The sequence below is a fragment of the Ixodes scapularis genome, unplaced genomic scaffold (genome assembly GCF_016920785.2).
Source record: "Ixodes scapularis isolate PalLabHiFi unplaced genomic scaffold, ASM1692078v2 PGA_scaffold12__126_contigs__length_90152505, whole genome shotgun sequence".
Taxonomy (NCBI): domain Eukaryota; kingdom Metazoa; phylum Arthropoda; class Arachnida; order Ixodida; family Ixodidae; genus Ixodes; species Ixodes scapularis.
In genome coordinates, this window is record NW_024609838.1 from 42901728 (window position 1) to 42928552 (window position 26825).

Consider the following 26825-nt stretch of genomic DNA (forward strand, 5'->3'; position numbering starts at 1 on the left):
GCAGTTTCCCAACTGAGTGGTTTAGTAACGTTGTCACGAGCCGAAGCTGAGCATTCCAGGAATTTACGTGACTCTCTCAAATACGTAGCGCATAGAAGCTTATAAGTCTCGGTGCGATGACATCGAACAACATTACAGCGAAGAAAAGTTTCGAATCTTCAGGCTCCGCATCGGTGCCTGTATTCAAATTCTTCCTTCACCAGCCATCAAGAGGCCGCCATTAGTACAGTGTACTAAACTACTGTACCATCAGCATGTACAGATGATATACCCTTCGATGATTATAGTAATCGAAGTGGCCAGACTGAATTTCGGAAAGGGTCTATTGTGCAAGTTGCATCGCCGAGCTATGGAAAATCCGTACAACTTCTTCGCATGCGCGGTCATCTCGTTATGTAATGTCACTGGAACATTCAAGTCACGAGCCCGGTTCCTAAAATGCTATTAATCGCGATTTTCTTTTTTTAATTTTATCAAGCGTTTCTTTCTTTTTTTTTTTTTTTTGAGCAGTGAATAGTAGGCGCATCGGTCGGCCGCTAGTCCACGCGACTGGCGGCTAAAAGGTGCAACTTTGGGGAATTCCTATAGCCACCGAGCGATTGGACACGAACACTGCGTCGCGGTTCGGAAAGGAGCTTGGACATTCGAACTCGAGTATTGGTCCAATGAAAGCGGCCGCCACTGGCCATCTCGGAGTTGCGAAAATTCCCCGTAAGATGGCGCTACCTGCCAACAACCAGGCGTTCCGTGACCGGAAGTGGGGGGGTGGGGGGGCAAGTCCGTTTCACCTTCAGTCCGAGCGCAGCGGACGCTAGGAGTAATCCCAGCCAATCCAGCGTGGAGAGAGAGTCATGTGGCCTTGAGCTCCCTGTGTCCCTCTGCCCAACCGGGGTCCATATCACAAGAGCGAATGACATTTTAGCGAACGGCGACGTTTGAGCGAATGGTCGTTTTAGCGAATAACGGGGGCGCGCGTTAACCCATCCGTCGCGCTGCGCTTTACGACGCTTCGCGGCGACAGTCTGCGGCAACTCATTACAAAAATGTGAACTCACTTGGCCCACCCGAAAACGCCGCTTCGCGGCGTCCGGCTATTCGCTAAAGTGTCGTTCGATGAAACGTGGGCGTTCGCTAAAACGTCATTCGATCAAGTGAGTGCCTCCCGCCCAACCGGCAGGTCACGCGATTTTCTCCCGGCGCTGGATCGGCTGCGATGGCCTGTGGCGTCCACTGCGCTCAGACTGAAGGTGGAACGGAGTATAGGAGCAGAGTAAAGGGCCACCCACACTAGCGAGAAAACGCGCCCGGCGCGCCGATAAATCGGTTAAGCGGCAAGATAAAGGGCGTGTCTCTGCACGCGCACGTGGCGCTGACTGTGCTTCGGCGACATTTTGTTACTTGCCGCGATCGGCGTGCCACGCGCGTTTTCTCGCTAGTGTGGGTGGCCCTTAACGCAATCCTTTGATCCTCGCGTTTTGGAACGCTTGCTCGCTGTATAGGGGAGGAGATCGAACAGTCACGCCTCTAGTGGCACGCTTCAGCTGTGGGGACAACAAACCGAATTTTCTTGTTTGTTTTTGATCAGCGATATCGAAGATGACGATTCGAAGACCGCTCCTCGTGCGACCAAAGCGCTGGTCAGAGCGAAGCGCTCGTGTCCAAACGGCGCATGACGAGGTTAAATTTCTTTTGTTATGCTGGTTTAGTAAACACCGGGCTGTGGAGACAAAAAGCTCGATAAAGCGCCCCCTATAGTTCGATCTCCTGCCCAGTAGTCTACCGCGTCTACACTCCGTTGCGCACAAAGCCCGAGTGCGGCCGACGCGGCGATCCGATTGACCCAATCAAGCAGCCTCGAAAGTGCATCGCCACGTGCACCGGCTGCGCGGCAATGCAGCAGGTTGTAAGCTGTCACAAGGTGCTTAAAAACTGTTTTTTACCTGGCGCCATCTCTCGGGTAAACATGGAACACTTAATATTTTCGTATGTTTCTTTTTATCGCGCATCATGTTTTTATTTCTTGACTTGAAAACCTTTTGACTATTGTTACAAAAGACGATTTTTCATAGTGCATACACTTGACCTCGCAAATACCGCAAAACGTTCGCTCTAGTAAAATGCAGTTCCAGGGTCACCTCGTAGATGGCGCCAGCCTCTTGTCGAATTTCAAGAACTTGGTGCTAAGCAAACGCAAGTGTGTAAACGGGTCTTTACATGATATTGTACATTCGCCTTCGCGCTCGCGAACACGACCGCCATTGAAAGGAAGTGGGCTCGAGTGTACGGATGGATAACGCACCGGAAGTGTCGTGTGACGGCGCGGCGGTCAACAACGAGGCGTTGCGTGACCGGAAGTGGGGGGTAATCTCCTTTTTGCTCCAGCAATCAAGGTTGACCGACGCTCGTCCAGTGATTCCGCCACGCCCGTGCCCATCGACGGTGCTAGCCCCGAACCTGGCCATTACTGGGATGGCCGCGTGACTTGTGAGTCTGGCAACCTCGAGTTGGGCCACCGGCGGTTTCCGGTACACTTGCCCCTTGACTGCTCAACTTCCGACATTGCGTTTTTTTGTTTTGATTTTTTTGTGAAATAATTGCGTGAGAATTTTCTAAAAACAAAACAAAGAAAAGTCGTTTAATGTGTTTTTTTATCTATATACATTTATCTAGATTTCTATAGCATACCTTCAATACTAGAAATGGACAAAAAACATGATACCCAATTTTTGGTGGCGTCTAAAAAAAATGTAAATACGTTGACTGAAAAAAAAAACTTGCACAGCTACGTTTTTTTTTGTTTTTTTTTTTATTTGCGAAATAATTGTGCGAGTGTTGTTAAAAAAGAGCCGTTTAATGTTTTTTTTTTTATCGATATACATTTATCTAGATTTCTCTAGCATACACTCAACACTAGAAATGGACAAAAATATGATGCCCATTTTTTGTGGCTTCTAAAAAAATATAAATACGTTGAATAAAAAAAAAAAAAAAGTTGCACAGCTACGTTTTTTTTTGTAACTTACTCCACTCTATTTCTTCTTCCTCCCCAGCCCAGTTTCGGTTTCAATTTCGAGCAGTTGCGCTTTTTGACTTTATTAAAAATATACGTGATACTGTAGCAAAAAATTGATCGGGTGGTCTTCTGATACCATAATAAATCGCCTGGCAAAAAATTAAAAAATAAAAATCGTTTCGGGGGGCGTCAGTATTTACACATCCTCGTTTTCTTACGTCCCTTTACGTTACGAAGGCTGACGTACAAGTTACCGGGACATCTATACTTCGTTTCACCTTATGTGCGAGCGAAGGCAAAGCTGGAAGCGCGAGCACGAAAGCTCTGCGCGTTCAGGCTTTGCTCGAGCGCGCGAGCTGGGCAGAAACGCAAAAAGCGCTGCTCTCGCGCTTTTAGCTTTGCCTTCGCTCGCAGATAAGGTGAACCGAAGTATAGGCTTCATATTAAGCGCGGCTACCAGTTCAACAAAAAAAGCGAGGCATGTGACATTCGTGAGACGAATGTTTCGGTGAGTTATACTTAACGTAACAAAACGGCTCAGTGTAAACCAATGTCACCGGATCCTGGGAAAGTCGCTCCATGGTCGCCATTTTGGTTTCTTGGAATGACCAGTTTTTCCTTGACGTCCCCATTCTTGCTGAGCCGATCAAAATTTACTGGTTAGCTGGTGAACTTTATACGGATGTTTCTTCGAGATATTTTTTTATCCGCACACCGGCGAAACAAGCGAACATCTTCGCATCGCCACCACATGCAGTGCAGGTGCTTGGTGGCCCTGATAAACAAACATGCTGTTTTTAAATACGCGAGGAAAACAATGTAATTGTAAGAGATCTCTGGAGATAAGCATGAGTGGTAAGTGGATTACATGCACAGCGCCAGAGATGCTTATTTTCGCAAGGAACGCTTTCACTACGATGGGGCTCCATAGCGGTCTTGGTGCGCCTGGTTCGGAACAGCCCTTTCGAAGATTTGAATGGACCGAAATGGCGATTACCATGGCAACTGAGAGGTGTGGTCGTGTGTATGTTAGTTTCTGCTTATATGTCCAGTTAGCAGGCAGGGAAAGCAGCGGCGCTACTTTCCCAGGATCCAGTGACTTATAGGGTTTAAGGAAAAGTTTATTGACACTGTAAACTGCAAGACGCAAATCACACCGGTATACAATAGGAACATGTAGGAGGTATTCACTGGACGCCTAATTTGTGGGTGCTGTTTAGAGCGCATGCTCAAAACGAGCTTACATTAATAGCCTGCTAAGACCGGCAATCTCGGAGGTGTGGAATGCACGTTGCAAAAGAACTGCAGAAGCTCGCCGTCAGCACGCGCTCAGCAGCAGCGCACACGGCCATAGCTGTGTGCGCGGCTGCTGAGCGCGTGCTGACGGCGAGCTTACGCAGTTCTTTTGCAACGTGCATTCCGCACCATCGAGAGTGCCGGTCTTAGCAGCCTATTGATGTGAGCTCGTTCTGAGCATGCGCTCTAAACAGCACCCACAAATTAGGCGTCAAGTGAATAAAGCAGCCTTTGCACGCATGCTGCGTGGGCTAGGGAGTATTCACTGGACGCCATATATTTGTGGGTGCAGTTTAGAGCGCACGCTCAGAACGAGCTCACATCAATAGGCTGCTAAGACCGGCACTCTCGATGGTGCGGAATGCACGTTGCAAAAGAACTGCGGAAGCTCGCCGTCAGCACGCGCATTCGCGCACACAGCTATGGCCGCCAGTGAATACTCCCTATAGGCACCACTGCAGCTCAGACGTCAGGGTTGCCACTCCCTTTCTACAGGCGTTTGCGAGATTGAACTTCCGGTCGTGCTTGGACGATCGATCAGAATTGCACTTCCGGGCGTTCTTCGACGAACGGTAACTTCTAACTTCTAAGTTTGTCCGAAAATATTCCCGCCGAAAAAAGCAGTAGAAAGTACACAGAATCCGAAAATGGAGAACAAGGGTGGCCGTGTATACGGACCTCCAGAAGAACTGATCCCAAGGACGAGCAACTTATATAAGACATAAACTAGAGTCGGGATAAACGTTGTGTTGACTCTGTTTCTTTCTGTTCAGGTAAGTTCGCCCTTTATCTTGAATTTGAGTGCGGTACGTTGAAAATCGGGCGCCATCTTTGATCGGACGCTGAAAAGCCCTTCGACCTGCCCGGTCGGAGCGCACAGTCGTGGTCAAAACAAACCAGACCATGCAAACGCAGTAGCTTCGTTAGGTGGCGCCGCCTAGTGGAGGCAAAGGGAACCTTCGTCTATCTCATATGCCCCATGTTTTTGACGTCACGCGCTAAGTTCAGGCAGCTCCTGTGGGCGAACGGTCTCGTTTACAATGACTGTGTGTAAGGCTACCGATCTTTTTTCTCCGAAAGTTTTGGTTTAACAAAGAAACTAGATGCGGCCGAGGTGACTCGTCTGCGCATGCGCCGTGAAGACAGCAGCACCACAGCAGCGGCGTAACGTCAAAACCGCTTGTTCGCATTTTTTTTTTTTTTTTTGCTTTTTTTGGGAGCGTTTTTGCGCAACTCCTGAAACCCAGTGGGGTGTAAATTACGCGATCACTCCCTTCCTAGTGCAGTCGTACTCCCTCTACCCCAGGAGCCTTTCAACCAGCTGCCCGCCGCGCGGAGCGATCGCTTCGTTTATTCCTTAGAATAAGGCAGCGCCTTTCATCCTTGGCCCGTCTTTTGTCTCTGTTCTTATCTAAGATCTTTAAGGTCGCGACGATCTTTATAAAGTATTCATTACAGAACGGACCGAGCACACACGCAAGAAAAGAGAGAAAAAGGTCGAAGGATGTGACGAGAATTTGACGTCATTGCTGTGGCGTGTGACGTCATTTGTTCCGGTGCACCCGCCGCGGTTTGCGTACGCGCATTGATTGGTTCTGGTCGGCTGACTTTCGTGCGCGCTGGGGCGTGTCGCCGTCTGTTCCCTGTACAAAGCATTTGGCTGAACGTTGACACGACATAGCACTGACATTATGCGGGACGCTTATTTTTTTCGCCTGGGATCCGTGAGCGACCATATACACACGGCAGCAGCGTACTTTCTGAGGGCTTCGGCCGACGCATCGCTGTCGCTGTTATTGTTTGGTGGCGTGGACTGACAAGTTACAAGCTACACTTTTCAAACTACCGTGAAGATGAATTAACTTTAGCTTCCCGCCGAAATAAAAGAGAGCTGAGTAGCTGTCGGTAATTTCCGATGATGGAGCCCGGAATTTCTCCGGAAAGTGTCCTCTTTACTTTTTTTAGCCTACCTGTCAGTTTCTGAGAGATCTGTGGTCCAAACAAAGAATAATGGAATGCGGAATTCAGGTCCCGTTCTTCGTACTATTTGACTAACCAAGAGATAATAAAACTTTCAAAAACCCAGACGAAACAAAAAAAGAAAAAAGGCCAGATTAGGTGTTTTAGTTTGTATCGTCCGCGAGAATACGTGTTCGCATTTCCCACATGGGACTGCTATTGTGTTATTTAAAGGGTGCCATATCTTTTAAAAGAACATGACAACACGTAACGTGGGTATGTGTGTTTATCCGGAAAAGCCGACGTTGGATAATAACCGTCACGATTATTTGGCTAATTAATGAAATATGGTTAATTAACTTGTTTCCCCGAGGTTTTATAGGTCATGTTGTAATGGCAGTTTGTACCAGGCAATCATTATCATAAGACCAATTGCTAGAGTCGACCGAAGGCAACGGGCGCAGGGAAGCGCCGGATGCAAAGATGCGTACGGAAAAACGGCTCGTAACAAACGCCTCGTCGTTCTCGTTATCTATATGGCCTGAAAGACGCTGCCGAGACTATGTGGCTGATAGCGACTATAAGGGGGGGGGGGGGGGGGGGGGGCGGGGGAGGGGGGGAATAATTGTGACGAGTACGTCACGCTTCTACGCATCATTTGCGGGCTGTGCGTCCGTATTCGCGACTCCAACTAACTATAGGTGGCGCCACTCATTTTCCAAGATGGCGGGTTTAGTGAGGGTCAGAGATGCGTGCCGCTGTTGAGCCCGTCTAGTGTGCCGGCTTCACTGAGCGACATAAATTATTTCTGCTAATACGAGGAAGCTAATGTTTTATGAGCGCAGGTTACCCCTTTAACCTGAAAACAAGAACGGTGTTTAGCGTATTATTTACGGAAGGATGCGCGTTTTAATTCTGGAGTGAAATCGAAACTTACCTCTATTTTGGATTTAATTTTTCGATATAGGTTTTAATTTCGAACTCTTTCATGACTCAAGATGTGTCTCACATCGTAATTATTTACTTAGAAAAGTTGTTCGCGGAAACTTTATTTTGTGACATACTGTTCGATCTAAGCTGATATTTGTAGTTGTTGAAAAAAAATCAACGCTGATATCTGAGTGTTCTCGCTGCCTTTCTCTCGCTCAGATAATTGTCATGGTAAATAATGACAATTATCCCAGCACAAGAATAAGAGAATAATTCCAATTTTTATAATATGTCCACGAAACATATAAACTAATAAACGCTGCTTTCACTGCAACAACCCAAAGACGGAATCCGAGTCAGACAGCTGAAGTGTGTATGTGTTTTTATAGCACCGCGTGACGCATAGGACTTCATATTACATCCAGTGTTTGACTGTTTGTCTATCTTGATAACTATGTCAGAGTTTTTCATATGCTAAAAAGAAAACAGAATTACACCTTTCTGGAAAGACTATTATTGTTCAATAGCGTATTCTCATGATCGTGGCGTTTATTGGAGGCATACATTGCCGCGATTTGTATTAATAATAATATTAAAATTCACATATTTTAATAAGTAATTCTTCAAATTCTAATATAATTTGTTGCTTATGATCTAATTTTAAACGCGCGAAGAAATATGACAATGAAAACTGTGCTAATTATAATCACTGGTTTCAATTGCTGCATTTTAATTACCAATAAAATAAAAATAGCCTAAAATCAATGAAAACATTTTAGCTAATGTGAGAAATCCATGTAAAATCCCATTAATTGTGGATAAAGTATATTGTGCTATCAAAGTCGCGACTTTTGACAACCGGCGAAACGCCCAAAGTCGCCGCAATATACTTCCAAACCAAATGCCCAAAAGTAAAAAAAAAGAGAAAAAAAATAAAAAAGCTTTTTTATTATTATTAGTTTTTTCATAACATTTATTTGCTGTTGTATTTGCTCGCCGTTGTTTTGCCAATCTCAACCTTTCCAGTTCGAAGGAACGCCTACCTGCTTGCACGTCTGCTCACTGCAGCACGTTTCGCTGGCATTGGAAGCCGGTGAAACAGTAGTGAGTTTTAATATTGCGTATACGAGCGAACTCAAGCCCTGTGTGTTTGCGTTACCTTTACGTGTTCCATACTGCGCGTGCGCGGAGCCCGAAATTGCGGTCTTGGATGGCGCATGGCGATGAGGCGCACGCACAACGTGGGGCACGCAACTCTAACGCAAACGCACACCGCTTGCGTTTGCTTCTATGCGCAATACTAAAACTCTCCAGTAAGGTACGATCCCATACCGGCTGCAGCACTACGTTGGGACAGTGAAGAGTCTTGTTTGCATTCGGAAACAACATTTCGCGAGCCATGATCGCGAGCAGTTCCGCCATGCCCGCTGAGCAGGAGAATCGGGGACCCTCACTAGAGCGCTTCTCGTCTCCGCCGTGGGAGGGCGAGCGTCGAGCTGGAGACGCGAATAGGGGCGGATTTATGGAGCAGGCCTGAGGAGGGGGGGGGGGGGGGGGGGATTTGTTGAGATATGACGTTACGGTTGAAACGTTGACCAGATCTATTTTGTTGACCCAACATTTGCTATGCAACTAAAAACTAAACTTTTAGATAGTGTATATCAATGATTCTATTCAAAGTTTACCTTGAAAAGCTTAGGGGGAGGATGCAGTTCCCCCCCCCCCCCCCCCCCCCCTCCGGCGCTTTTCGTGTGCTGTGACGAAAACAGACGTCAAAAGCGCCAGTTGAGATCGATGATTATCTCAAAGCCATTTGCGTTCCCCCAAATTGTATCGATTGATTTGGCCTCTAATAATGGCTTCTTTCAAAATTATCAGTTTCAGCGTGGCCCGTGAAATTATTCATAAATATGTCAATTGAACATTTTTATTAATCAGCCCTCTCATAGTGAATATTATTTATACCTCCTTTAATAATATCCGCCGAGCCCCATCGACACAGAGTGGAGACGGTACTTATGTAACAATCCCCCCCCCCCCCCCCCTTTTTTTTAAGGACCATTTGTTCCCTCCCTTCCAGCATAACGTGGACGCGCAAAAATCTACGGCCACAGTGATCCTATATCCTTTGCTCTTTGCCAAGTTCTGTTTAGATGGAGTGCCTATTCTGCTCTTATTTATATGGTTTATGTATAGCCTCTCTGGCTATAGAGAAGGCAAGAGGCAGGACCAAGCGGAACAACGATTAATAACTTAATACCAAAGGAAAAAAGAAACGAAGCACAAATACTCATAATTGCTCGCAAGATTCTCCAAGTTCGTTCCAATGCCAACGTTCAGCTGTCTCCCTGTTTTTCTTTTTAATTGGCTTTAAGGACTAAAGAAACGTTTGGTCAATTACGGCCCTCATTTCTTATATTATATTGGATCAAACCTGTTATACCGTCAGGTGGTGCAGGCAGAGAGAAACAGTTTATTTCCTTTTTTTTTTATCTCTCACTTACAAATTGAGTAATTGAGTCTTTCTGGCTGCGGTGTAGATTAATGTTTCTGTATCACCGAAACAATTTAATTCTACCTTTAGGTATCCCGCTACACACACACACACACACGCACGCACGCACACACACACACACACGCACACACACAAAAGGCATTTTATGTCACAATATATATATATATATATATATATATTGTGTTTTTTTTTTTGTTTGTTTGTTTTTTGCAGGAGCACGGTTTGACGTTAGGGAATTTTAGTAGATCACTCCGCTATATCTCCGCCGACGTCTTTGCGCACGCGTCATTTCGCTATCGCGTATCGTTATCGGAGTTGTGGGAACGATCTACTAAAACTTCCTGTTCAAGACAATTCGAATTTGGCTACGGTGACCGGTGTCGGGCTCGGGAATCGACTCTTGCCTCTTTTGTTTCTGTTTGTCGCGGTGACATCGCTAATGAGGCGAGTGGAGAGACTCGTGGGGTTCGATACCGGGCACGTGTCACTTTCGTAAGGGTCTTTACCAAAGTTTCTTCTACGAGACAAGATGGACGGGTGTCGTTGCGTCATTCGTTTAAGTTATCTTTTCGAGGTATATTTAGAGCTAGGCCTATTGATGAGAATCCTGCTTGCCCAATCCAGTTCGCCGCCTTCGATGGTGCTTCGATATCGCTAACAAGACGCCGAAGCAGCGGGGGCACCATCAAGGGGAAAGCGTTTAGGTTTGAGGACATAACGACTTACAGACGCCCCCTTTCAGTTGCATGAACGCTTTCAGTCGACTCTTAACTCAACCGCAAATGGAGCAAGAGCATTTGGCGTCCTCAAAAGACACCCAATGATCTTCCTCCATTCAATTCATGGTTAACCAAAGTCAGAATTTGATATACGAGCATAGCGTCTGTACTGCAATTATGGGGGCAATTCACTTCGTGAATAAAACGTGGTCGCGTAAATATAGCATACTATACGCATGATCGTAAGCAAGGCGTGATGGCGGGTATGCATATTTCTGCATGGTGTAAGCAGAGGCGCACCGTTACGAACTCGCTCAAAGTTTTTCAGTCCAGATTAATCCGGGGCCTGCACAAAATAATATGTCAGCCGGAACAAATATCATCTAACTTTACTCGGCTAAAGCAACTTTACCGGCTAGGTGGCGCTTCTGCCACCGGATTTGAACCGTTCAGCCGTGCATGCATCCATCCATAAAAGAAAACTGCCCTGTGCCGTGGTAGGCAAAGATTCGGGCCGGCTCGCCAGCGAGCAAAGAAGCCATTCCCCTTTTGAGAACCGTAAAATCCCAAACGAACGCCCATCCCCGAAAGATCGCCCACCCTATATTTTTTCTTTTATCTCCTCACCTTGGGTCCTTGTTCATTCGGGGATCTTAGGACACTCTACAGTTAATATAGAAAGACATAAGAGAAATAACCCATATACTGTATATCGTCTTACTGGTCACAATTTACCAGCACTTTCAAACCGAGCTTGAAAACAATCAATATTTCTCCTTTTCTTTCGTCTTCGAGATGACCGACACTAGCCGACCAGAAAGCTCGGTTGACTCGATTCTTCCTAGCAGACGCTATGGAATTGAGTGCCTCTAGAAAGTTTCAGTGGCCTTAGTCCTGGCTCTAACGGTTTTTAGCGAGTCCCAAATTAAAAAGAAAAGGTTACATACACGAGGACAGCTGAACCACATGTACATCAGGCCTCGCTTGCGATCATGCCATAGGACGTTTGTATACGGGTCCGGTGGTATACGTACATGCACGCGCGCGCGCGCCACCCAGTGACGGTCCGGAGCTTACCGTGCTGATCTCGAGGACTCGGGCGAGCCGTCGGCCCGGCAGCGCTGTCCGCGGTCCTCGTGTTCGCGGCGGGTTCGCCGGAGGGTGCGTCGTGTGTCTCGAGGACCCGTCGGCGTCGCGCCAACACCCAGCGTCCGCCCTGGCTACCCTGGACAGAAAGCCTACAGTCGGGCCGTCCATGTCCTACCGGGGGAAGAAACCGGGCGGGGCCAAGTCGCCCTCGTCCAAAGAGTCCTCGCTCATCTCGTCCTCTGACCCCAAGTCATGTGAGCCGGACGAGAACGGAGGCTCCTGTTACGTCGCTGACGCCTTGACCTTTCCTATACGACCTGAACCAGGCGTTCAGTGCGCGGAAGTTAAGAACGCGAGCTAGCTGAGTCACGCCTATTGTGAGTGGTTCTAGGCCTAACCCGAGTATTTCCGTGCCTAACGCCAGAAGTTAAACATAATTTATACAAGCCTAGCGTGAGGTGAGTTGAGCCTGATGAAGTGGGTATAAGTCTGACGCGAGCGGTTATAAGCCTAACGCCAGAAGTTAAGCATAATACGAGTGCTTATAAGCCTCACTCGAGTTGAGTTAGCGTGTGAGCAGTAATATGCCTAACGCTAGAGTGAAGTCTAACATGGACAGCTAAAGTCAGGTGTTAAGCCTATCGCCAGAAGTTAAGCCTAACGCGAGCGGTTGTAATGTCATGCCTGAAGTCAAGTCAAACGCTATCGAGACTGAACTTAACATGGTGAGAATTCTAACGCCAGCGATTAAGCGACCAGTGAAGCCTAGCGAAATATGCTGACGCGACTGGTTGAGCCTAACGAAGCGAGGAAGCCAATATGTAGCACAAGTGTTGTTTAACGTCCTAAGTCTACCGGCACTGCTTAAGCTTCGCGGGCTTTTGAGTCTGGCGATCGAACTATCGGTTGAATGGCCGAAGTGCGGGATTTGTTTACGTCAAGTGAGAAACACGTCATAGTGCCAACGCGATGAATACGCATTCTTTCGGTCAATTTTCTGTGGTTTGACCGAGGTGTCGACGCAGTTATTCCGCATAAATACACTACGAGTTTAACGTGTTTATTGTGCAACATTTTATTCTCTGGGAGGGATTCTGAGAGGCTAAAATTAATTATTTCTTACAGATGCATGGCCCAGGGATAAGCTCATCGCGACAGAGGTGGCTGTGTATACGAGAAAATAATATTGAGCGGCGTTTCATTCTTTCGTTTAATCTTGAAAGAGACGTGTTTTTGTCTTGGAGTTTTAGGAGAAGTGTTAGCATAACGTGGCGGTCGCTTCGCCGCGAAAGTATACGAGTTTGAGCCCACGTCGTGGGTTCGCAGACAACGTTGACGGGACATATGCAAGGGCCGCTGCGCTCGCTGCCTCCCTTTGCGTCCAAGGCGTCCGATCTAACGCAGCGTGATACGCCGTGTTCGCTCGGTGGCGCTAAGCCTATAGGGGAGCGTGGACGTCGGCAATGCCGGTCGCCTCCCCCGGGGGTGCCCAAACGGCGGGTCGGGGATGAGTGGTCCGGTGAAATGAGGGCGCAAGCACCCTTCGCCGAACACGTCCCGACAGAAGGGTCGCTGTCATTGATCTGACGACTGGTTGACACACTCGCTGACGGGGGAGCGTTACGCAGCTTGGCTCTCGCACAGGGACTCTGAGGGCCGTCCCTCATAAGGCCAGATGGACTGCGGGGGAGGGAGTGGGGTGGCCGTTTGGGCACCCCCGTTGCGGCCTTTTGGACCTTTGCGTTGATGGCTGTGGGCAGCCCGGCAGCTCTCTTGAAACACGTGTATATACCGCAGCTATACCGCAGCTGCTTCGCTCATGTCAGCCGCCACTTTATATGCTACCAGGGCTTCGATTTTGGTCCACGCGAGTGCGAGAGCGAGGTCTGACTTACCTCCGCGGTACGTTCAGGTATCTTTCACAGACGTCTGCTACGAAGCAAGTGTTGCGGTGAAGCGAGATTGGACGCAGGTTGAAATTGCTCCCCCCTCCCCCCCGATCCGTGATTCCTTTCCAAATCTCAAGTTGTTATCTGCCGCATGCAAGCAGATATAGACCAGTGATTGGTGTACTCGGGTGGGGCAAACGCATCAGAGGTCTCTCTCGCCATTTGTGTGTTGGTCAGACGTTCTCACCAAAATGCTGCCCAATTCTGGACTCGCGAACTGGTTAAAAATTTCTCATTGGTCGATAACGCGCGCTTAGCATAATGCCGTGACGCCACGCTAAATCAGCTCCCGAGAAAGCTCTTGCCCTCACCTTGGCCAAAATCGAGCCTCAGGCGACTCCTTTCCAGGGTTATAAGGAAATTACCGCTTCTGATCCAGAATGGTTCACGTACAAAATGGTCAGTTGGCGTGACGGAACGTGAGGCCTGATTGAAACCTAACGTTTGTTGGCACCAGTCTAGGAGCCGGGTTCGATATCTGGCGATCTGCAGTCCGGTTTTCATCGGACATCTTCGTTCGCGGTTTCCGTGCAAGTTAAACATAGCTGATGGGTAAGGCATGCCATAGTCGATCAACCAGACTGCAAGTGCCTCGGTGCACCAGGCGCCATGTAACAACCGGTGTGCGCGCACATCGGTTGTTACGTCCTCACCTCGGTGTGCTCCGGCAAGCAAAACAGGCCTACGAATTTAGATAGCGTGCTGATCGAGGTTGTCTTTCCCGGCCTTGTCGTTTTGGCAACTCTGCATTTCGTCGTCGCGAAGAAAATTCACCAAAGGACCATTACGCTCAAGCCGGGGTCACACCGCTTATACATTGTACAAAAAACAATCTTTAGAACGCGAGGCACCGCCGTTAGAAGTAACAAAACCGCGTTACCCATTCCCATTAACAAAGTCTTTAGATGATTACGGGATCAAGAGCGACGAGTTACACGTAACGGCCCCACTCAATGACAGTACTTGAATGTGTCCAATAAACATGCAGCACCATATAAAACAGATACGAAACGCCAGAAATACAAGGCCTATAGTGCATGGTTAGCATATGCCCGACCGGATATAGGAAGACCCCCGAGTTCATAATCATATCCCGGCTCCACCAAATATTTTCTCTTTCGGCGGCTTCATATATACTGGTTCATTCCATCAACTAGGTTTATTCGTCCGCATATTTTCGAATATTTCCTCCTTGGAGACCACGTATACGATGATGAAAGTTCCCGGGATATATTCAAAACGTGGCTCTTGATTCTCCCAGATATTGATATCGCGTCTCTAAAGCTAAGAAAGAATGCATTAAAATATTAAGGTGGTCTAGTTGGATGTGCATTTTAAAAATATATTGCGCGAAGGTCAAGTGCACACTATTGAATAGCGCTTGTTCCGTCAGTGTGCACTGTGTACTTTACCTTCGCGGTATTTATTTCTAAAAACAGTGCATACATAATAAAACCAAAAATCAGCGCGTCGACGAGGACAAAGTAATAATGACCGACAGTATACACAGCGCCGTTGGTCGGTCGGTTACCTTTTACCTTGTCCCGATCTTGGCTCTATCGTTGTTTTTATTATGTCTGTATAACAACTAACCCATACTTTGTCGTTAAATAATACATGTACCCGTGACTAGACCAACAGCGAGAGGAATTCTGGAGCACAACAAGCGCGTATACCACGTGCCAGCAAGCGTCGTATACCGCGTTCCACGTGGCGCCGTGTGCTTTCAGGGCACCCCTGATAGGATACATTTCGCTTCGGTGCATTAATGAGACAGATGGGAAACGCCAGAAAGACAAGACGGAGTGGAGTAGTGGTTAGCGTACCCGACCGGATATTGGGAGACCCGGAGTTCAAATCCCGACTCAGCATATTTTGTAAACCTCGACTCGTTCATATTTTTGATTATTTCCTCTTTGGAGGCACACATACAATGATGGAAGTGTCTTTACTTACGACTTATCGATTTTTTTAAATATAATTTATGGTTTAACTATTCAACAAATCTTATCGGAAAATGTACTCCTTTCAGTAGGATTATAACGGTTCAGTAGGATTGTACAAGGCTGGTCGGACGTAACACAGCCCCGGATCTCACATCGATAGTGATAGTGATCGAGATAACGAGAGTCTATTTTCGCCGTGGACGCCTGCCAAGCGGGCGAGGGGGGTTCGATCGATGATCGCGGTGTTTGGTGGACTCTGCGTGTACGCTGCTGGACAGCGGTGCCCAAATGTTGTTTGAGCACTATTTTGGACGGCTATTGATTGGCATTCGATCGGCAAGTTCCCGACAGCCGGCTCGCCTTGAAGGCAATTCGCCGTCTTTGATTATTGTATGTAGCCCGTTTTGATTGGCCAGAGAGTTCTAGAGTCTCAATAATTAGTAGGTGATCCGTTTGCACGATGGAGACACAGTTCTGCGAAGTTTAGCGCCGCGTCATAGAACTGCGAGGAGGAGGAGGAAAAGGAGGAGGTCGTTGAGGAGGATCACAAAATGTTCGCGCGCTGGAAAGTTACGCGCTCGCGCTTGCGCCGTCATTGCGCATGTTCTATGAAACGGATTACGGGCGGAAATACACGGAAGAAGCAACGCTGCCGCTTGCCGTATAACACGCGAGCACGATCGAAGCAACTGGCTTTCGCTGCACGTGCGTGCTACGTACTGTATTTCACGCGGGAACGAAAAGTTATAATTAACAAAACGTTTGCCAACTTTTTTTTTTTTGCGCATTTTCTATGCGGCCATAAACCGAGGGAGAGAAGGAGACGGGAGCGTGCGGGGGTTATCAGAACGCGCTCTCCTCCCACCTCAATTTTTGCTCGCATACGAGGTAAACGCGGAGTTCCCGAAGTCTGTTTCTCCATTCTTGAAAGCTTCAAAACGTTCGCATTTCTTTGTTTCAAAGCCCGAAAGGGTGAGCTTCCCTCTTTCCACTTTCTCTCGCTCTTTCCTCCCCGTGTCCTCTCCCTCCTTCTCCTTCTTTCCCTCGTGAGAACGGAAGGATCTTCTGCCTCGCAGAAAATGCCTCGGTCGATAATCGGTGTTGTCTATCGACCGTCGCGCTGTTTACAAACGGGTCAGCGTTTGCCCACACCAGGTTGATGTAGTGGGCACCGCGCACGCGCCGTACCGACAACAGCGCCACCGCAACGGCACGTGTGTGTATGACGTCAGGCCGCTTTACGTGAAGTTGGTTTGTACGCACTTCCAGTGTTGGCATCCGGTGGGGGCTAAAGTTGGCTTGTTTCTAAACAACATGTGGGTCTGCACTCCGTGTCACACTTTGTCCGAGCACAGCTGACGCTACGGGTCTCTGGTACCAATTACAAGAAAAGGGCAGTAAACTTCTTTTTTAAAAAGAAGGGTAAGTGCTCAGTTGAGCTCATGTTTTTACACCTTCATATATTTTCTTATTTCGTTTCCTCTTATTTTTTTATTTTTGTTTCCGGTTTCAACTATGATTAATTACCTTCTGTTTCCGGATTCCTTTCTAACACTGGCGCTATAGATCACTCCCGATGTCTACATACACCTACCTGTTTTGTTTCTTTTTGTGTGTGTGTTTTTTTTTTCCTTTTGATGAACGTTAGCCGATGAAACTATCGTTCAGTGGAACATCCGCAATTCGCTAAAGACGGACTGATTTCATTTCAAACTCGGATTATTCCCGGAGTCACTCCCGCAATCGTATGTCCAATTACATCTACTCAAACGTCTCTAAGGGAAGGAGTTGCCCTCGTCATGAGCACTCCGGTAATACGACATCCAATTTGTTCGGCGGTGGTCTCTAGAGTCCAAACCACGCTTCTTCTTTTTTTTTTTTAATGTATATATATTTTTTTTTTTCTTGTGCCGACCTTTTTGCACTTCTGGCTCCTAATGATGCCTAATGAGCGTCGCCCAGCCAGCCACACCGCAAAAACAAAAACAATGGTTGCACCACCCCTTCGCCCTTCCTACTTTACTTGAGGACAAAGCAGAAGAAAAAAAAAAAAAGAGCAACACAAATAGGCTAAGCGTGAAAGTGGCGTGGGGGAAGAAAACGCACAATTCGCATTTGCTGATGCGTCTTGTATTTTTGTCGCGCTTTTGGAACCAGCGACGAGCCGTTCACGCAGCAGGCAGCAGAGCTGCGGCAGCCCGGCGGCCCTGGGAGCGAAGCTATTTTTAGCTCTCCTTTCCCCCTGCCTCTCCTTCTCTTACCCCCCCCCCCTTTTTTTTTTTTCTTCTTCTCCTCCTCCTCTTTTGGGTGCCTCTCTCTCTTCTTCCTTCTCCTCAACGAGTTCCTCCTCGGTCTTTTACTGTCCTTCGCCTCCTCCGCCCATTGGCTTGGATCTTTAACTTCCTTCTCCTCCTTTTACCCTCGCGCCTTCGCCTTTTACCAGCTTTAGTTTTACTGATTTCACGCTCGTTTGTCTTCCTTTCCTTCGTCTTCGCGGCCTCCCTCTCCTATTTTGTAACCCTCTCTTATACCTTGCTCATACTTTGTTTTCTTCTCTCTCATGCTCAATATCTTTTCTCGTTTTCCTTGTTATCTTTTAGCAGAGGGTGCTCGCTTTCACAAAGGTGGTGACCGAGGAAATACGTAAATAAATAGTGCGTGGACTCGTCTTTTTCGCTCGGGAGGCTGCGTTTGTCCTAAAATTTCCTCTTTTTTTTTTTTCTTTTTGTTAAAAGTTATTTTGCTGGTTGTACGTGCACCGCATCTCCGTAACAGCCGCGAGATATTCTTTTGTTGACGTTGCCGCTCTTGTCGCTGCCGCGGTGATCAAGTTTTGCTGGTACGCGCGCATGAATTTAGACGAGGTCTTTTTGCCGACCCCCCCTTCCTCCCCCGGGATTGTGGCGGTTGGATCCGCGGGATCCCCGCGCGTTCTAACACCGCGGCTACCTTCACGTACACGCACTCACGATCACGCGAAAAGCTGTACCCCCGTCCACCGTGACAGTACGGTGGAAGTTACGCGCTCGTTGGAACAGTCGCACGCCTACCTTACGCCACGTGACCGCACTCCCGCCCGTATACCCACGCGCAGAGAGAACGGGGTCACGTGACGGAAGGAAGGCGATTCATTGGTCCGGCGGTCGCGTAGCTACCACCGCACTGTCAGCTCGGGGGTGGGTGGTATATGATGACGACAAACGAATTCGGCGCTTGTCTTGGCTGCTGCCGTTTGTGATGAACCTGGAAACGCGCTTCGAAAGGGTGCGTTCGTGAAAGGAGCTCACGGTCATTAGAGGGAGGGGGAGAGAGAGTGAGATAATATTTCGCGCCACCTCTGAGAGCATTATTACCGAGAACTTACGTGCTTCGATGCATCAAGCCCGTGCGTTTGAGGCTGTGTTGATTGCCTGCTTATTGCTTAAAGCGGTAAAAAAAAAAAAAAAAAAAACGTTTTTTTTTTGCGAAGAAAAAAAAAGGGGGGGGGGGGGGAGCGACTCATTTCTTGGTTTTAAATGCGACCGTTTGTTCCTGTAAGAACACTTTCTGATTGTTTGCACGAACAAGTGTCGTCGTCAAGTATTAGTATTATTTTATCACTACCAGCACACTCTAATTCGTTGATTTGTGATATCCATCTTGTCATTTGTTTGTCAGACTTCTTTTTTTTTTTTCTCGTTTGCTCACCCTTATAACTGTAAGAGAGTTAGAACTGTAAGAAATACGGGATATATACATCAAAGTTAATGTTTTCTAGCACATGCAAAACTGTAATCTCGTTGGCAAAAAAAAAAAAAAAAAACTTGACGATGCCATTACAAAGCGACGACAGCGAAAAAAAAAACACAACTATTTAAGACAATGAACATAATTTGTGAAAAAATTGTAAGGGTGCAGGCGAGCTGGTGGAAGTTAACCATAGTTTTGTTTAACCCGAGACTGGGGTATTTCGGAAAAGGGACGAGAAGAAAAGAGGCCACAAGGAGGCGACGTCGCCTCCTTGTGGCCTCTTTTCTTCTCGTCCCTTTTCCGAAATACCCCAGTCTCGGGTTAAACAAAACTATGGTTAACATAATTTGCTCTCCTGCACAGAATCTAAAATGATATATTCAATAATTAAATCGGCACTAAAGCTGCAGTGACAGTAAGAAGTTTTCTCCGCTGTACCCAATCTTCGATGATTAATCACGGGAGTTTCATATGTTTTTTGATCAATCGAAACACGGCTTTGAAGGCAAAATTGAAAAAGTTAAGTGCCCTAGAGGGGCACTTAACTATGACAAGGCTCAAAAAAAAAAAAAAATGTTGTAATTCCTTTAAGGTGAAAGTTTATGCAATACCACAATAATTTAAGCTTTTATCTTGTTTTATATTGAATATTAAAAATGAAGACCCCCAGAATAATTCCAACTGCTAAAACGTTCGTCACACATACACGTGCACATATGGCTACAGCAGAAACCGCCACCAAATAATAATAATAAGCATGATGATGATGACAATAATAATATTAATTTGATTGTAAATAAAAATACATGCAGAAAACCGATAATTCGGTTGCGGCCGGCACATCGCATTCAACGCCTTTCCAAACGCCGAGATATATAGCTTCCAACTCCAGCGGGAATAGCCGCAGGCGGGACTTGCAGCTTCTGCCCACCGTCGCCGCAAGGGGATTGTTCGCCGCAAGGGTAAAAGGTCCTACCCTGGTACGGACAACTACATTATTTTATGTGTGTGAGGCTAATTTAAGTTATGGAGGCGAAGCCACTGCGACTCCCAATCCACCACTTTCAAAATGACTAGCGCCACCTGGCGGAAAGCCGGGTTCGAGGATTCGCAGGATGAAACAATGTGCGCTACTAAGAAGGAGAGGGAAGAAGCTTTTTTGAACAAACTCGGGGATAAAGAAGAAGCACAATATGCGCACAAGTAAATTTGGGGGAGCCAATTCTAGGTCAGAAGGCTCTAGCCCGTACGTGACAAAAGTAGCGTTGATTGCTGAAATGAAGTTGTGGGCTTTATAGTTTAGGCTGGGGTTGTGCAAATATTCGAATTTTCAAATAGTAGTTTCGAATAGTAGGCTCTTCGATGTTCGCTTCCTGGCAAACTGCGATATTCATACTTTTCGAAGTGTCGATTTCGGCGGGTTAGCCCCGTTGAGTGCACTTCTCACCGAGAACCTGCGTACAGCGGGGAAGCAATACCCGCGAAGCCGAGCGTTCTGCGGGTATTGCTTCCCCTCAGTACACAATATTTCGGTGAGAAGCGCACTCAACGGGGCTAACCTGCCGCGATTATGCAAGAGTATCTGTTAGCACGTGTCTTCACAACCCGCGTTCATCACCCATACTTGTTTTTTTTTTTTTTTTTTTTTTTTTCAAGTGTGATATTGAAAAAAAAGAAGAAATATTTGAATATAGCGCAATATAGCGAATAGCTGCGACAAATGTGTAGTTTATATGTCACAGTTCATAAATATAATTATATTAAAATTAACTGAGACAAGTGGATGGTTTGGAAAAACCTTCATAAGTTCAGCTAAATTTTCATTTAAGCATGGTGCACGGTAACGAAAAGCTTGGAGAAGTTATTCGGTATTTGATTCGGAAATATTCGGTCAAAACCACTATTCGCCTCGAATTCGCTTCGAACTCAAAATCCACGATTCGCATCTGCCTATATTTCACCATTACAGAAATTTAGCGATACACGGGCTGTAAACGGTGTTGCGCCAGGGCGCATTTCGAAGCACCTTTAAAGTATGGGACTATTAAGATAGCGACTTGACGGATTCGTGCCAGTCCCGCGGTAGGAACCGCTGCCGCTAAATCTATAGCGTAAAATACTCTTGAACACACAGTACGAAGTTGACGCGGATATTCGAAACCCCAACCCCAGTGGCGAGCATTTAACTCTCCTTCCGTTGTTTCACGAAAAAAAAAAAAAAAATGGGGGAAGCAAGGTGTTACGCAGTCATTGAATGGATCAACCTATCGGTATCTTTAAGCGGATTAGCGCCGCCTAGAGTGCCTTCGTGTGTTCTAGCGTTGCACTGATCCGTAGGCGTCCCTTTCATTCGCGAGTGGCATTTTTAAATGGCTTTGAATTGAAGCTTTGTGCTATATGGAGCGTTCTGAATCTGTGTACTCGAACAGGTAGTGATTTTAAGCCAGCGGATTAGAATGCAACGAGCAATATCGGGAGTCGGAAAAAGCACAGAGTTCGCCGTTCGGAATTTATAAATTCCAAGTAGATTCAGTTGTAAGCGGGATTTGCGCTGGACTCCGGAGATATCAAAATAATGAATGGATTCTTGATTCTTTATCCCCGGAAAGTACTGAGCTCCGCTCCAAGTCACTGGGTATTCATATCGTGTTCTTATGCAAAGTAGTTTCCCTTCTTGGAGTCCTTTCATATCGCCGAAGTGGGTGTTTTCCCTTGGCGCGTATGATAGCTACTAATCGCAGTTAGCATTTTCTGCATATCTTCATAGATGGATACTCCCCCTCCCGTGTTCTTTCATGCGTTCATCACAACAGCACATGTATATTTTTTCTACTCGTTCCATCACTTTCCATCTGGGGCTTGATACGTACCGCCCGCAGCAGCAAGTGAAACGATACACTTCCTAGTTATTTTTCGTTGGTATGTGCTCGAGGCGGTAATCGCAAAACGTTGCATTCCCGCGGAGGCGCATACATCCTTCGCAACGCAACATCCCACGAACCCGGACAAGCGCGCGTGGTGGTGGGAGCGTCAGTGTGTGTATTTCGGCTACCTAATCTTGGGAACCGCTTTCACTTTCGAGCGGCATTTCTCCTCGCGAAGCTCACGCGCTGCTACTGCCAGCGGCGAACGCGAGCGGGAGTCGCCTCTCTCCCAGTTTTCGCAATCGAGAATCCGATATTTTTTTCCTTGTGAGTTTTTGACTCGCCCCACAGCGCCGTCCTCGCCGCCACCGCCGCTAGCGAACGGAGCAGCGTCGAAGCCTGCCTGCCTGCCGGTCCGCCATCTTGCTTCGACCCACTCACCCCCTCCCGCGGACGCGCTCTCCCTCCGCGCCGAAACGTACTCCTCCACGCTCGTCTGCTAAAAACGCCGCCGGAATTTTTGTCGCGACTCGGTTTTTCTGACGCATTCCGTTTGCGATTACGCGAAAGGAACGGGCCTTATCTACTTAAAAAAACACGACGGAACTTCCCTCCGGGCGCGAGTAGCGTCAACGCGCAGTGTTATCGGCACGGAAAAAACGCCGTTGTTTTGAGTTTGAGAGTGGTGGAGGACGGGGGGATTGACTAGAAGGGGGGGCGCAGCGCGGAGGAACACAACATCTCGTTCGGTTCCCGTCTCCTCGGCGGTGCGAGGCTTGCCGTGTTCCCCGATGGCGGCCGAGTTTGTGGGTTGTTTGACGTGAGAATTAAATGTGGTTAACGGGACGCCAGCGACGCAAGACGGATACGTTCTGGGCTTCGGATCGCCGCTAGCGATCGCCACCCTCGAGCAGCGAAGGAACCGGCTTTGGGCTCGGAGCGCGTCGCCTTCTGCTGTCGCCGCTCCGCTGCTGCTTGGAGGCCGCCCGTAGTCGACGAGTGTGCCGCGTTGTCCACTCTGGTGATTGTTGTTGCTCGCCGGCTGGTTTACCTTCGGCCCCCCCGGGATTATTAGTGGTCGGCGTCGGGGTTCGGCGATTTCCGCCCAGCAGCGAACGTCGCCCCGGGGAAACGCGCTCGGTCGTCGCGAGTTCGGCGAAGACGAACCATGGGCAATGCCGCTACCACCAAGAAAGGGGATCCCGCTGAAAATGGTAAGACGCCGCCGAAATAACGCGACGTGCTTAGCCTTTCTCCGCGTCCCTCGATCCTGTGTTTTCTGCTTTTCCGGGGGAAATTTTCTTTTCCACGTTTTGTTGAAAAGAACAACAACAAAAGTCGTAAACTGCCTCTTTTGCGGACCAAAAAAAAAAAAAAAGGTAAACCCTTTTCTGGGGGGTGAGAGGGTACCCCGCCCCGCCCCCCTTTACCGTCACTCTCCCTCCCTTACAGAAACCGGATAACGACCTCGATAAAAGACAAAACAAAAAACATATATATAATATTTCCGATTAGGGGGATACCCGTATTCCTAAGGTTGTAGCGGTTCTCGGAAACCCTGGGCTTTGTCCCTGTGTCCTGTCGGCGTTCGCCCGTGTTGATGGCTCTCTCGTCGAAATGACCTTTCCCTCTCTATGCATCTTTCTCTCCCTCCCGCCTCGCAACACTCGGGAACATCTTCAGGGTAACGCGACCAATCACCGTATTGTCGGTGAGGGGGTCGCACGATGCCTGCAAGATGGAATGGGTCACGCGGCATCCGAGGAATGTCCCTCGTTTACCGTAAACGATCTCCGACAGTTGCGGTCATTTATTATTTTAAAACTGCTTACGAAAGCGAAAAAAAATAAAAAATAAAAGATTGCTTAGGACAATAAAAAAAACGTAAAAATGTAACAATAAAAAAAAATTTCATCTGCTTTTTTTTTTGTTTACGCAATAATTGTAACTAATGCAAGTTTTTTTTGTTTTTTTTCGTTTTTGTTTTTAGAGTTGCCTTGTGTGATTACTCGTGTCGTGTCCTAGAAATATCAGGCTCGAGGCTGCTGTGCCTCCCAGCATCCGTTGCCTGATGATCGCTTCCTGTGTGATTGTGCCCAAGAAATCTCCGGCTAAAAACACAAAAATACAAAAAGTGGGCAGGAAAGGAAGGAATACAGGTATAAGCTACTGCACGTGTTTCCTTTTTTTTTTCTTTGCGCTTTTGGGTTTGCATGACTTCCAAATTCAATCCATAGCTGAAGCCGCAAGTCGCGAAGAAATAATAGCCGGAACCCTCCTTCTGTATAACTCATTTCATGCTTCATTGGCTCTTCGTGTGAATCATCTGCAGAAACTGTTGTTTGGCTTGAGCGTGTAATAGTCGACCAATGTATACACATCACAGCAATGCATTTTACAGTCGTTAGTCTCGGTATGAACTCATCACACACAACTCGGTCAGTGGCGAGGACTGTACAATAAGAAACTCACAATCTTTTAATGTGTTAACAGCTGATGTCTGATAATTTTTCCCTTCAATGCTTTATCATTAACTCCTTTGCTGGTGACATCAAGTGGAGTATTCATGGGTTCTCTCGGTTTTACCATGTTGCTGCGCATGTTTTCGCTACCACTGTTAAGTTCTGATCACTGCTAGGGCTCTTATGATGTTTCATTGGTGTCCTTGGAGCAAATTACTCATTGGCACTGTATAAGTGATAAATATAAGTTCCTCTCAAACTTGGAGCCTTGGGCCTAGTTCTGGCAACAAGGCTTAGATCCCAGAAATTGAGAGGCACATATGTGACTGGTGCTTGGTGCCCAACCTCTGAATGAATGCAGTATTGCGAGGAAAGGCTCGGCGGGTGTGTCCGGCGGTTTTGTTACGAGAATCGTAAGCCTCAATAGTTTATTCTGCAAGATGTGCCTGTCAGGCATTCAAAGGGCTTTTGCTCCATATTGGACGAGAAAATCAATTGTTGTAGGAACGAGCGATTTAGGGACCCTTTGATGGGCTGCCATTTCAGTCTGAAGTTGTATTGTTATCCAACGATTCTTCTCGAAGTTATTATGATGGATTGAACATTTGGTCACGGTGGCCTTATTTCTCTTTAAAGTCTGAAATTACGAGCCCCACCGTGAGAAGGCGGATAGGCGGCAGAGCTTGCCCCTTGTGACTTGCTGCATGTTCAGGAGAGGACTGGCTCTAAATTTCGTTCTTTTGTGCTGTTCACCTAACATTTATTTTTGTAGATGGCATTGATGCTGTCTTAATTTAATGATGCTTCCAGCTTTTCAGTTCATCCCAGCCTAGTAGTGGGTCAAAAGTTGTTGATGTAGCATTTCAGTGTTTGCAAATTCAAGCAAAATGTGGAGGTGAATATAAGCAATATCAAATGAAAATATTTAAACGAGAAACTACTTCGGAAGTTTTGGTATTTTTATGTGCGACACAACCAACTTGTTTTTAAGTGGGGGGCAAACCAGCCCCCCGCCCCCCCCCCCCCCCCCTTCCCCCAGGGCCAGGGGCGGATGTTTTTACTTTTTTTTTTTTTTGTCCTGTACGATCCCCCAAAGGTCTGTTAGGCGATCATCTTCATGGCCTGGTGATAGAAGCACATTGGCTTGGAAGGAGAAAGAGGAAGTCGGGTTTTTGCTATTGTTTCTAGGCTAGGTGGTGCAAGCTACTGCCCGTTATAAAGGGTACAGCCATTATTATCCATCCATCCATCCATCCATCCATCCATCCATCCATCCACCCACCCATCCAAGAAACATGAAGCGTAAATTTTATGAAGGGGCATGAAGCGTAAATTTTATGAAGGGGCTTTAGAGTGGAGGGCTTTCTGGGAAGAAAGCCCTCCATTCTTGACCTGCAACAGACCACATGTTCTGTAACCGAGGCATTTCTCTTTCTTAACCATCTATCCACGGCATTGTCACCATCATGATGGCTTTACACTATTTCTTTCCAAATCTGGCAGAGGAATTTCTGCAAAAAATGATTTAGAGAAAACCTGGAAAAGTTTAGATAGTTTGAAGCATTATACGTACTAGACACCCCTTTTAAAGCTTCAGAAAGCTTCCTGAGCAAGGCATGGCTGTTGCGAGCCCTTCCTTGTTTTCGTTGTCGTCGTTGTTGCAATCCGATTTCACTTTGGGAACTGCTTCGGAGGCACACCTGTGCGAAGTGTCAAGGAACAGCTGCTTCGGCCGCATGCGCCGATGCGCTTGTCGCATGGTCGTGACACAGGCATCTGCGGTTGGAAGCGCGGACCGCATTGCTCTGACCTTATCTCGGCTTGTGTATGCTCCCTTGCTAATCTCTCACCGTGCGAGTATGCCTAGTGGTCAGCAGGATCTCAGTTGGGCCTGGGCGCTGGGTCACTCAACCGTGAGGTAGGCCCGTCAGCTCCGATTGTCAGATATGCTGTTTATATTGGTGCCTTCCGACAGTTGTAGGCTCTCTGTGCATGTAGCCTCCAATTTAGGGGAAGTCGTTTTTGACGAACGCCATCTTTGAGACATTGGTCTCGTGTAGCCCTTTGTTTGCGTGAACTCGGTCTGTAAAAAATTACCAGAAGACTTTTTTTATAATAGAATTTATTTTCATCTCTAATCCACATTTAGGGTGTTATACAGTCGTCTCTCTTCAATATAGACACCTTTGTTCCCCCCTCAAAATTGTTCGTATTATGAGTCGTTCATAATATTGGGATAAAATTGCATGTACTTGCCTAGTTCATCCTCGAAAATTTTGTTTGTATAGCAGGTACCTATATTAACGGGGTCCACATTAAAGGGATGCTGAACCGAAATCCGGATTCCCCAAAAC

At 47.2% G+C, this 26825-nt stretch overlaps 1 protein-coding gene across 4 annotated transcripts in view; it reads left to right on the forward strand.

The window, feature by feature from the left end:
• LOC8026095 (cAMP-dependent protein kinase catalytic subunit 1) overlaps nt 1–26825 on the forward strand; it is a 431775-nt gene that overhangs the window by 347643 nt on the left and 57307 nt on the right. The window contains exon 1 of one of the 4 annotated variants that reach the window (XM_040223215.3): nt 22522–23223. The exons of 2 other annotated variants lie outside the window; for them this stretch is intronic. In XM_040223215.3, coding sequence (XP_040079149.1) covers nt 23178–23223 — 46 coding nt within the window. In that variant the 5' untranslated portion in view covers nt 22522–23177. Of the gene's footprint in view, nt 1–22521; nt 23224–26825 lie in introns of those variants that run through there. One more of the 4 variants, XM_029981376.4, reaches the window with a different exon arrangement.